This window comes from Naegleria gruberi, assembly GCF_000004985.1.
Source record: "Naegleria gruberi genomic scaffold NAEGRscaffold_41, whole genome shotgun sequence".
Taxonomy (NCBI): Eukaryota; Heterolobosea; class Eutetramitea; order Acrasida; family Naegleriidae; genus Naegleria; species Naegleria gruberi.
Window position 1 is genome coordinate 309118 of NW_003163286.1, and position 12526 is coordinate 321643.

Consider the following 12526-nt stretch of genomic DNA (forward strand, 5'->3'; position numbering starts at 1 on the left):
TGGTGTGTACATTGGTATTGTTGACTTTCGTTTACTTTAGTTTAATTGATTGAATGACAAGAGTGGATCTTCATCAGCACTTTTTTATCTCAACTATTGAACAGTTTTCTCTCGCGCTAATTTTAACGTTGAAAGTGTTGAACTTTTTGTAAACGCCCCACGTTTTTGTTTCGTCCAACTTCCCTTCAACTTCGATATTCAACCTGAAAATGCATGTATCATTCAATATTATTATCCAATTTTTCATCGCACCAAACAATTTACTTTCAATCTTCCATGTAACCAGCCAGGTTCAACATTATCAAGAAGGATTCAAAAAATTCTCTTTACAACTTTCTCTTTCGTCGACTTTCGACCAGTTATTTCTGGAAAGGCAAACAAGTTCCTGCATATTCGTTCTAAAAAGCCAAGCAACCTAACCACCAATACGTGATTGTGGCATACTCTTTCCTGACAGTTGTCATTAAAAAAAAATCCCTAAATATGGAGCGTTTAAAATCCCTCTTTAAAAGCACACGAGAAGTAACTGATCTTCAATCAAAACCAATAGAAGAATGGAGTGTAAAAGACTTTCAAGAATGGTTGAGAGAACATCAATATCAAAAGAAGGTTACACAGAGTAAGTGATTTTTAAAGTTTAATTATTCGAATATATAATGTTGTATGAAAGTTTTAAAAAAGGAAGAATGGAACGGAAAGTGTTTAATCGATTTTACAGAAGAAGATTTAAAAAAGCTAGGAATTCCAAGGTTTGTAATTTTATATAGCCTCCTTTCGAATAATTTTAATTTTTACTTTCTAATAACAATTTATTGATGTAATTTCTATTATTATCAAAATTCGAATTGTACAATTATTATTATTATTAATATTATTTGGTGATGATGATTTTAATTTTGATGATTCTTTATTTCACATGTCAAAATTTCTTTTTAACACTAAACACTTTTTACCAATTAATTGACAACATATATTAACACTTTTAATTGGTCTTTAAAACAGTGGTTCAGCTAAAGGTATAACCAATTCCATCAATCAACTCAAACAAGAACAAATCAAAGCAGGACTTTTCCAACCATCAAGAGCATCCAATGCTTCACAACGTTTAGATAATAATTCCACATCAACTACAACCTCAACAACAACAAACAATACTGATGATCCAAATAGTGCTGTTTCGAATAATCGTCAATCATCAGAATCGAATACTAGTACTGGTACAGCAACAACAGATTCAACACAAAATGGTCATCAAGTGGTTCAATTGTTGGACAAATCAGAGGAGGAAGACAATTGTGAATCATCATCGGCAACAACAACTCAACAACGATCAAAGGGAGGTACTCTTTTTAATACATCATCTGGATCTGAAATGAATAGTACTTCTGGAGGATTAGCTAACGGAAGTGAAAGATATGTTGCTGCACCTCCATTTCTTGTTTCCTCTCTGACAGGTGAAGAAAAGAAGGATTATGACAAGTGTTTAAAGAAGGTTGAATTGGCTTGTCAAGATTATCCACCTTCTGTTCAAGCTACTATTTGTCAAGATTGTATTTTCCCAGATAGATTTCAATATAGATATTTTAATCCACTGAGATTGTCAGATAAAGATAGACAAGTTAACAAAATGATGGAACCTTTCATTAAAGTTAAATTGGTCATTACTGAAATGGATACTGGTATGGCTCATAGATTATTGAGATTAATTGGTACAAGAATTCACAAAACTATCAAATCTATGGATTACGGAATGTTTCACACTGCTCTCATTGTCGGTGTGTATTATGTTGAGGTATGTTGTTATTGTTTTTATTTTTATGGAACGTATTTGAATTTACTTTCTAATTGAATGATAATATTATAATATCATCGTTACATAATATTTAATAATAATAATAATTATCTATCATCAATATGTTTGTGATGTGAATTCACATTTTGAAAAAGTGGGTCGATTCTTCACTGGTGACAGTTAGAAAGAAGAGTAGTAGCAAGGCAGTTTTTGCAACAGACATTGCAACAATTTCAGGACAAGAAAATGTCGATAATGCTTTTAAAAATTTATCGGAATTGATTTGTACATGGAACAGAACACGTGACTATGATAACAAGTCATCAAATTGTCAACATTTTTGTACTGAGGCAATTGAAAAACTTGGTTTAGCGTCAGCTTTTGATAAAATTGCAAATCAAGGACCACTGAAGGAATATCTCACAAGACTCAAAACCACAGGAGCATGTGACATGTCATACAGAGTTAACGATGATGTTAAAGAAACATTATTGAATTCTGATAGTATAACTCCTGAATTGACTGAATTCTTGAAATCTTCTGGAAATGCATTAACATTCCCTTCACACAAAATTCTCGATCAGTTCGTTCACATTTTACAAGAAGAAGATCCACTCTATTTTGAGAATGAACCATTCGATTATGTTTTACTGAAAGCTTACGACAGAGCTTTCTGGTTAAGAAGTCAATCAAAGGGAACCGGTGGCGTTGATACTTCACATTATTGGACAAATCCAAACACTGGTGCTTGCATGTGTCCATTCAACAAGAATGCAACCAATGTTGAAAATGAGGAAATTGTCAATTCAATCATTGGCAAAGATTTTGAACTTGGTTCTTATAGACCTACTTATCCTGTGAGATTGGATTAATATTTTGTTTCTTTCTAACTCTCTACATGTACAAAATAAATTTAAAAGCATTGTGTTCATAAATTTATTTATTTCTCTTCAATATTGACCAATACACATTCCAATACTTAATGTTCATAGTTCTTAAAGTTCTTAATATATTCCAGGAATATTGATTGTTAGATTGAAAAAAATGTCCAACACTGATGATACTGATCATCATTACAAGCTTTTGATTGATAATATTCTTCATGATCGGAAGAAGTATCCATTCCTTGGTCATAATTTTGTTCGATCTGCTCCGATTACAGAAGATGGAAGTGCCACTCATCATGATGATAAAAAGGATTTATCAATTCCTATTGGAGCATATGCTTTTCTATTGGATGAATTGGGTTCTTGGGAAGCAATTTATAAGAAATTGTAAATATTTTAATATTTATTTAAATATTTATTTAATTAATCTTTAATTTAATTGATCAAGATTTTCAAATATATTTGAAGATGTTTCAAATATGAATGAAGATGTTTGTCTTTTAAAGATTATTCCAACAGCAGAAGAAGTACAAAATGAAGATTGCATTGAAATTGGAGCTTCCAAATTTGGTGGTTGTCCTGATTTACCAGATTCTATCAATTGGCCACAAGGAATTGACTCAAATCCTGCCAAATTCATTGCTCAAATCAATTTGCATGATTTGAGATTTTATCACAGTCCAAAAGGTGTTTTACCTCAAAAGGGATGGTTATTCTTTTTTGTTGGAGTGGACAATGCAAATCATTCACAAGATATGAAACAAGTATTTAGTTTTTATTGGAATGGATCAAGGGATGAAATGAAAAGAAGATTATCATCCACATTTGAAACTCCAACTCGATTGATTTTTGATGAAAATTCTGAACAAGTGGAGAATGATTATCCAGATAGCTTTTCTTTTTATTCGAATCCAATTCAATTGTTTGGACATTCACTCTTTGTGACCTATCCAATCACTACAATGCTATTGTATGCATCTGGTTATGTATTCTTTTTGGAAAGTGAAATTGAGGTAAGAAAGAGAAAGGGAATTCAATCCCTAATTAACAGATATGAAAGAAGGGGAACAACTGATTATATTTCACCAACGAATATTTCAATTCTATCACAAGAAGCATATGATAACAGTGGTCAAAGTAACACCTTCTTAACATTTGATTCAACTGCGTTGATTTTTAAGAGATATAGCTCTGTATATCAGAGTAGAGTTACTGATTGGGATACAAATTCATTTCTGCCACCATTTGTTAAGAGGCACGAACCAAGTAGAGAAAATGAACAGGAAACTGTTAAGTTTTGGAGAAGAAGTGAAATACTGACTCCTGGTCAAGTGATTTCACCTCCTAAAAAATTGATTACTGCTAATTTTATAACAGAGGATCCGATCAAAACTTCAGTAGACGAATCTCTTCCTGATACAATTTTAAATAAGGACAAGTGTTTTAGAATTAGTTCTATACTAGCACCAGAAGAATGTGCAGCATTAAGAGTTGCATCTTTACCTTTCTATACTAATATCCAATCTGAATATCCGAAAGAATATAGAAATTGTGAGAGAGCTCTTTTAAAAAGTCAAAAGTTAGCCGACTTGTTGTGGGAACGAATTAAGCCATACCTCAATGAGAATGATTTTAAGAATGTGCTACCCTATGGTTTTGATAATAATGGAGTGTGGAAACCAATGGAAATTAATCCGTGCTTTCGTTTTTCAGCTTACAAACCAGACACTTATTTCAAACCTCATAAGGATGCACAATTTGTTAGAAATGATAATGAAAAGAGCATTTTCACACTTCTTATTTATTTGAATGGAGTAAATCAAGGTGGTTCCACAACGTTCCTTCAAAAGATAAGAGATCAAGAAGCTGAGGATGGATCTGGAATGACCTTTAGAGTTTTACATGATGAAAACCCTGAGGAAGGTTCTGTCATACTATTCAATCATGATCTCTATCATCAAGGTTCTGTTGTACGATATGAAAAGATTGTATTGAGAACTGAGATTATATTTAAGAGAGTTGATGCATTGAGTGTTCCTCGTTCTGACTATAGAAATACAGAGGAATATGTCAAAGTTAGACAATTAATTGAGGAATCGAATGAACTGGAAAAGCAAGGAGATACCAAGCAATCTCTGTTGAAATACCTTCATGCATTGGATTTACAAACTAACATGTCTCCATCTCTTCAATGGTCAGATTTGAGTAAGAAGAGCAATGTAGAAAGATTACCTGAGGAAATTATTGGAATAATTTGCTCCTTCTTAACAAGTAGAGAAATTGCTAGACAAATGATTCCTCTCTCTATTTTATTGAACTCTTATTCTAGAAGTCCAATCATTTGGAAGGAGAAATATTATCAAGAGTGGCATCATTCTTCGAATCCTGAAATTGAATACGAAGACAATAGTAATCTTGATGATTTGGTTGTTTACTTTAGTGATAATGGAATGCCAGTGGAATGTAATCGAAATGAAATAATTTACAATGAAAATTCTAAGGAATACAAGGATTGGTATGCAATGTTCATTTCAAGAAAGTATATGGATTTGTTCTGGTCTCCTGTTCTACTTGATCCAGGAACTTCTTCCTATCGTTATTCTCTACAAAATTCAGAGACTGCAGATAAGGATATTATGGTATGTGGTAAACCACATCATCCACAGTAAGTTATTGAAATATTTTCCTAACTAAATTAATTAACAACTTTTCAGTTTCAATTTACCAGGATTTGGTATGTACGACATTCTTGCAGGGAGTAGAGCAGCAAACATTAGGAATTCACATTTGATATCTCGTCTTCCTCTTGTTGATGCTTGTGGAAGAATTGAAGATTATTTAAATTTCAAGACTTTCCTATTTCAATTATATGAAAATGACTTGAACGTCAAATTTCAAACACATCCACTTGTGTTAGCTGTCCCATTTTCTTGGACAGAGAAAGATATTTTGATGGTTAAAAGAATAATTAATGAGCTTGGAATTCAGCTATCATGTCTAATAGACTCTTCCAAATTGATTGCTTACAATTATTCGAAACCTAATTGTATTTTATTGAATATTTCAGCAAGTGGTACTGCTTGTGTACCAATCAGAAACTATGAGCCACTGAATGAAATGAAAATATTTGAGCCATTCAATGTTTCTTCCATTCCTCATTCTATGAATTTTTGGGATAATATTTATGGAGCTCTCAGAGTAGTACTGATGGTGCCTCCAACCCCACTGGAACAATACGAAACAATGAAGGAAAAGTGGGAAGGTATCACTTATGGAACTAATTATGGAGTGGAGGTGAATTATAATCAACATGTATTTGAGGCAGAAACTTTACTTACTATTGGAAACCAATTGTTTGTTAATGCATTCAAAGTATTGAGAAAAACAATTAAATCTCTACAGATTAACAGTGATAGTATTGAGGATGTTTTAATTTGTGGCGGGTTTTCCTCAATACACGGCATGAAAGATAGATTAACACGTGAAATTAGAGAAATCTATCCTAATCTCAATTTGGAATTCAAATCTGATGAAATGGAAGTTATTGGCGGTGCTAAAATAATTTGTAACTTAGCAAAATTTAAACAACAACTTGAAGCGTTCCAATTAGACAACAATAAATTGCTTAATTTAAGTTGAAAGTTTGTTCCAAAAGTGTAAATTACAGTAATTCACGATAGAATTAAACGAAAGAATAGTTTACAATAAAATCCGTTTAAGGGTTTACATCTGTTATGTGTTTCGTGTAGGATTGAACTGATTCCCATTTTTTGTAAGTAGAGGTTTCTTGTAATCTCTTAAATGTATCAGATAGGTTTAGCAATAAATCAGGTCCTAAACAATCCCACAGTCTTTCGTATCCTATTTGCCCATCTTTATCACAATCTTTCATCAAAGCATAAAACTCCTTCTTACAAACTGATGGAATATTCACTTCAAACTTGGAATAAGGTTGTATAAACTGACTTTCAATATCTTTCATGTCTGTTAACCTTACAACATTACTCTCCTTCAATGATTTCAAAATAATATATAATTCATAATTCTCTGAGCTAAACTCCTTCTGACAATATTCCTTAAAAATCTTCAATATTTCAGAATTTTCCAATTCAATTTCTAAACTTTCATTCTTTTTCACATTTCTATTGGCTATCATTTTGTATATCTCAATAATTAGAACATTCCCACCACTCAATAACGTAAAACTAAAACAAGCCAGAGTGTTGAATATTCCTGCCAAAATTTGAACAATATACGTATTTGATGAATCTACTAACAAATTTTCTAAACCTGATGTAATAGCAATGATGACAGGAAGGATTAAAGTGAGAAGATCGACTCTAAGATAAAAAGGATCGTCATAGAAAAAGAATTTTCTCAAACCATCTCGAATAATAGATTTTCTTTGAGTAATGACATCATATATTACGCTCACTAATCCAATAATCCAGAGCAGGATAAGTAAAACCAATATTACAACTGGTCTATAAATATCAGCCAATGACTTATCTTCATTAATGAAGAAAAATGTACTGACACAATTTACAATAATGGACAAGAAAAAAGTCATGACGACTGTCATTAGGAAACCACCTTTCTTAGAAGCCATCATTTTCAATAATTTCTCTCTTTTTGGGAATCTAACTATCAGAGAATATAGATTCCTCAAAAAATAAAATTGTGCAATTGTTGTAATATATATAAAAAACCACCAGATCATTACCAATAAGGAAACACTATACCAGAATCCAACACATGTCCTAGATAAACCCGTGAATGTTATCATTAGAGAAAATCCTAATAGTGAACAGTATGGCAATCCAATTCTTCTGATCATTGCAGGCTTTTTGTAAAGTTTCAATCCAAAGAACAAAACAAAGTAAGAAAATACAATCAAGAATTGAGGTATAATCCAATAATCTAGAACTGGAGAGAAATCCTCACCAAAGCAGCCACTTGTCTCACACATATAGCATGTTGAAGGCAAAAGTAAAGAGGAAATTGAATAGTACGAAAGATCTGTAAAATTTGAAGAGAATTTTCCAACTTGTTGAGAAATTATAGAATAATTAGCACTTATTTGAGTTCTTCCTGTAACCCCTTGTATTATTAGAAGATCTGTTTGTGAAAAGTTTGAATATCCAGAAAGCCATCTAAAATTTTGAGCATCTGATACGTCTGGACCATCTAAACATGAAGTTTGTTCATAATCAAATAAAGAACTGTCAAGTGTTAATGATTTGATTGTAGAAAATGAATAAACTTCGTATGGAATCAGTGGAAAGGCCACAAAATCACTAGTTTCCATAAATTTACCATCTGTCATTTGTACATCCCTGTAAAATCTCACATAGAAGGAGAAAATATAAGGATCCAGTAAAATAGAATCATACTTTCGCATGTAATTTCTTCTCTGGCACATGTCTACGTGTAAATAAATGTTCGAGAAGGTTGATGTTGTAGATGAATCTCCTTTTGTAATAGGTATTTGATAAATACCAAAGAATTTGGTTAGGTACTTGGTAAATTCAGGTCTTGTGCCAACTGTCAGTTTGTTGTTTTTCAACCAATTCATAATAAAATTTCGTGTTTCATCGTGATTATTCATAGATGCAATAACAGTCTGTTCATTGGATGTGAATTTGTTTTTCCACACAAAGAGTATTAGAAAAGTTCTTACACCAACAATTGTATCTCCATTCTTGATAGAAGAAAGCAGTGAAGAAGTTTGAGCGTGGGTCACACCATTCTTTCTTTCACATTGAACTATTGAACAAAACGTGATTAGAAGTATGATGAAATACACTAGTGTTTGTGTTGTTTTTTTCATATTTACCCTTGTCTAGAATGTGACTGTTCGAACAACGTTAAGATATCAAATTTCACATTTAATTTAATTGTTGCACTTTAGGATATCACTACTAAAAAAACTTTGAACTTCTCCTTTTGAAATTGCTGTACTAATTAAGCATTGTATTAAGACCTATTTTTCTTATTGATATTTAGCAAAAAGTAAACTCGAGTTTGTTCCGCCAAATCCAAACGAATTACATAAGGCAGCTCTCACATTAGTGTTGCATGATTGACCTTTAACAATTTGAATATTTGATTTTTCTATACCTGTCAAATCATCATCCAGAGTTTCAAAATTAAGAGTTGGTGGAATAGAGTTATTGTAAATTGAAAGAACAGTTCCCACAGATTCTACTGCACCTGCTGCTCCAAGCATGTGTCCAAGAGATCCTTTCATGCTATTCACATATACAGTTTGTCCACTTTCTGCGAACAGGGATTGGATAGCTTGCAACTCTACTTTATCACCTGCTGGGGTGCTTGTTGCATGACAATTTACATGGTCAATATCATTCAAATTAATATCTACAATTGAATCATTCAAAGCATTCTTCATAGCTGTTATGGCTGCTCTACCATCTGGTGAAGGTGTAGTAGGGTGATAAGCATCAGCTGCTGTTCCATACCCAACAATTTCTGCGTAGATTCTTGCTCCTCTCTCTAAGGCGTGGTCCAATTCTTCCAAGACCAAACAACCTGCTCCTTCTGACATTACAAAACCATCTCTACTTTTATCAAATGGTCTACTCGATGTTTGTGGATCTGTAATACCAGACAATGCTCTTGCTCTTGCAAATCCAACATAGAATATTGGATAGTAAGAATTTTCACATCCTCCAGCAAGCATAATTTTACCTTGACCATATTTGATAAATTGGAATGCCTCTCCAATGCTATGAGCTCCTGTAGCACATGCAGTTGAGCAACTAACCATTGGACCTTGTAAATCGTGTTGCATAGCAATATAACCAGCTGCCATATTGTTCAAAATACGTGGATAAAATACTGGGCTAACCTTTGTATGTTTCTGAATGATTTGCTTTCTAATGTTTTATATTACATTGGAAACTTACCAAGCTTTCAACCATTGTAAATGCTTCTCCAATTTCAGCTGCAGCTCCAAGAGAAGAGCCCACAGAAACACCAATACTACTTCTATCTTTAATTGACTTGATATCCAATCCAGAATCGATAATAGCTTGATAAGCAGAAACCATACCAAATTGAATAAATTTTGATAATCTAGATTTTGTAATACTCTTATCTCTATTTGTTGATTCTGTAAATGCAAGACATTTTTCAATTGATTGATCCAACTCTGATTGATCGATAAATCCACCAATACGATTTGAAATCTTACTCCAAATATTTTGTTCATTCTCAGTCATATTTTCGATTGGTACTGTTCTAATACCACACTTTAAAGAATTTAATTCACTCCACATCTTTTCAACAGAATTTCCGAGTGGAGAAACAACACCCAAGCCTGTAACAACAACTCTTTTAGGCTTTGGAATTTCCTTCTTTACATTAAATGAATACTTTCTATAGTGTGTATTATGAGCATTGATAAGTTTAAATGATATTGATTTTCTATTCATCATTTTACTATTGAACATGTTCCGGATTTAATTTGATCAAATTAAATATTATTAAAAATTCTGTGGTGTAAGCTTGATTATTCAAATTTTTTTTAAAATCTAAAAATACAAAAATCAAATATTAAAAAAATGAGTTATTATGGCAACTATCCAGCTCATCACGGCTATGGCGGATATCAACCAAACATGATGCAACCTCCACAACAGCAACAACAACAATATGAAGATGAAGAGGATCATGGAAATAATGTTGCTGACGAATCCGATGTTATTCCAACTCATTTTAGACAATTGAGAGCTTGTTTGACTTGTGGTCTTGTTAAAACTACTGATCAATTTAAACAAAATGGATGCGAAAATTGTCCAAAGGATAATGATACGCTTTCTAATACAACAACATCATTTGAAGGATTAATTACATTGATGAATCCACAAAAGAGTTGGGTCGCTAGGTATCAAAACTTGCAAGACAAAGTTGAAGGAGTTTATGCAATCACTGTTCACGGACAACAAAATTAATACTAGGAAAAAATTTCATCAATTTGTAAATAAATCGTCATAATCATCATTTCCGAATCAATTATTATCATGGTGTAATCTTCAATAATAATTAAATAATTAATGTTGAAGAACCGCCCAATTTATTGTTATTTAAAAATTTAAAATAATAAAATTTGGCTTTAAAAAATATTTGAAAGGCTCCCGTTGATTGTTGCCAAGGAAATAATTCATCATGTTGGTGGTTATTTCCTTTCTTCTTGTATGATTTGGCTTTCATACACATGTTGATGTGGAATAAATATTCTTATTCATTGCTCCCACGCTCGGTAGTTTTAGCTACCACCCAACCCTAAGGTGTTTTTGGCGTGTCGATTTTCATGTCGATACTGCTGATGAACAACAATGTTTTCGAAGGTCATTAGAGTGGATTTTGCAGAACCTTCTACTCTAATTATGTGTTAGGTTCTGCTTGGTAATGGGTTGGAATATTTATTTCACTGATGTGATGTTTGCTGGTTTTTATCATTGATACAGCGACTCGTACGTATCTTCTCTATGGAGGATATGAAGGGTTAGCCCTGTTATTGTCACTTATCGGTAGTAGGACCTGTCAAGCATAGAAGGCAGTCGACAACACTTGAATATTTAAGAGAAAATTCACACACTTTACACAAGACACCTTATACACTAATCACATTAATGACCTTTTAGAACTAGTAGTACTTTTGGAAGATGGTGGTCTAACAAAATCAAAATCACTACCAATGTCTCTTCTATTCCTTGTTGAACTGGGAAGAGAATGATTTTGTCTAAGTGGAGATTTTAATGAATCATGTAAAGCACTCCTCCATCCACTAAATGAGCTTCTCGTATCAATTCTTCTACTTGCTGCTGAATTGGAACTTTCCTCAGTTTTAGGCCTTCCTTGAGGACCTGCAGAGCTTGCTCTCTTCTGTTTTGAATAGAATAATTGAGGTCTCGAAATATTTACAGATCTAGTCATACTTCCAAAAGTTGAAACATCGTGTAAGTTTTCATACACTTGGTCTCTATGTACACCCTTATCAAATTTTTGTTGTGGTCTTATTCTTGGAGTTGAAGGTGGATGCTGAATATTTACAACACTTTTTGGTCTCCTCAATTGAGCAGATTGTGATCTTTTTGTTGAAGGAATTCCTATTGAAGGAAGTGGAGGGACTGGTGGAGCTTGATCGAACTCATCTATTATTTTATAATCTTCCAAAACTGCATCCGGAATATTAATAGTGTCACCATCCTCTAATAAACTATCGTCATGTTCCTCATGAGCTCTAATTCTTTCCTCCATCGACCTTAGTTGCTCTCTGACAAATTGATATTCTGCCTTATATCTATTCATGTTTACTTCATATCTAGGATTAATTTTCTGTTTTGGGAAAGCAAAACTTTCCTTCTTTTTCTTAAACTTTTTTTTATCATCATACATTATTTGGTCCGATTCCATATTTACAGTTTTTGAAAGGCTTGTCGATGTTATTGTTGTTGTATCTTGTCTTTTCAAATTTTGATGTTGGTCTGATCCTGTTGGTCTCCAAATAACTGATTCCAAAACTCTTCCTTTTTTCCTACTATATGCATGTTGTTCATTCTCTTCATCATTTCCTGTTGTGGTCGGAATAGTTCTCGGTTGTTTTACTTCCACTGACAAGTACAGAGGAGGCATTTTTAAAGTAAGGTAAATTAAGAAGTTATTTTTCTAAAATGTTGGTTGATGACTGAGAACATTCAGTTAACGTTCAATCAAAGGGTTCTCGAGATAATCCAAATAAGGATTTAGTATTGTCTCATTGAGGTTTGGATTTAAAAAGATAAATTAACCTGTCATTACTTTCATTCAATTTTGAATAATTCAA

At 32.7% G+C, this 12526-nt stretch overlaps 6 protein-coding genes across 6 annotated transcripts; 3 read left to right on the forward strand and 3 right to left on the reverse strand.

The window, feature by feature from the left end:
* The first annotated feature begins 479 nt into the window (after window positions 1-479).
* NAEGRDRAFT_80697 (uncharacterized protein) lies at window positions 480-2722 on the forward strand. Its single transcript, XM_002674213.1, has 4 exons — window positions 480-619; window positions 671-749; window positions 1003-1792; window positions 1948-2722. Exons 1-4 carry the CDS (start codon window positions 484-486, stop codon window positions 2662-2664), a joined length of 1722 nt encoding a protein of 573 aa, XP_002674259.1. The 5' UTR covers window positions 480-483; the 3' UTR covers window positions 2665-2722.
* Window positions 2723-3158: 436 nt separating this feature from the next.
* Window positions 3159-6318, forward strand: NAEGRDRAFT_51124 (uncharacterized protein; the record flags this gene model as incomplete). Its single annotated transcript, XM_002674214.1, has 2 exons — window positions 3159-5344; window positions 5394-6318. 2 exons carry the CDS (start codon window positions 3159-3161, stop codon window positions 6316-6318), a joined length of 3111 nt encoding a protein of 1036 aa, XP_002674260.1.
* A 76-nt stretch (window positions 6319-6394) lies between these two features.
* On the reverse strand, window positions 6395-8080 carry NAEGRDRAFT_70688 (uncharacterized protein; the record flags this gene model as incomplete). The annotated part of the gene is made up of 1 exon (XM_002674278.1): window positions 6395-8080. The coding sequence occupies one exon, from the start codon at window positions 8078-8080 to the stop codon at window positions 6395-6397; it is 1686 nt and encodes a 561-aa protein (XP_002674324.1).
* A 591-nt stretch (window positions 8081-8671) lies between these two features.
* NAEGRDRAFT_70689 (uncharacterized protein) lies at window positions 8672-10133 on the reverse strand (the record flags this gene model as incomplete). Its single annotated transcript, XM_002674279.1, has 2 exons — window positions 8672-9559; window positions 9606-10133. 2 exons carry the CDS (start codon window positions 10131-10133, stop codon window positions 8672-8674), a joined length of 1416 nt encoding a protein of 471 aa, XP_002674325.1.
* A 129-nt stretch (window positions 10134-10262) lies between these two features.
* NAEGRDRAFT_70690 (uncharacterized protein) lies at window positions 10263-10652 on the forward strand (the record flags this gene model as incomplete). The annotated part of the gene is made up of 1 exon (XM_002674215.1): window positions 10263-10652. One exon carries the CDS (start codon window positions 10263-10265, stop codon window positions 10650-10652), a length of 390 nt encoding a protein of 129 aa, XP_002674261.1.
* Window positions 10653-11325: 673 nt separating this feature from the next.
* Window positions 11326-12336, reverse strand: NAEGRDRAFT_51126 (uncharacterized protein; the record flags this gene model as incomplete). The annotated part of the gene is made up of 1 exon (XM_002674280.1): window positions 11326-12336. One exon carries the CDS (start codon window positions 12334-12336, stop codon window positions 11326-11328), a length of 1011 nt encoding a protein of 336 aa, XP_002674326.1.
* Between the last annotated feature and the right edge of the window lie 190 nt (window positions 12337-12526).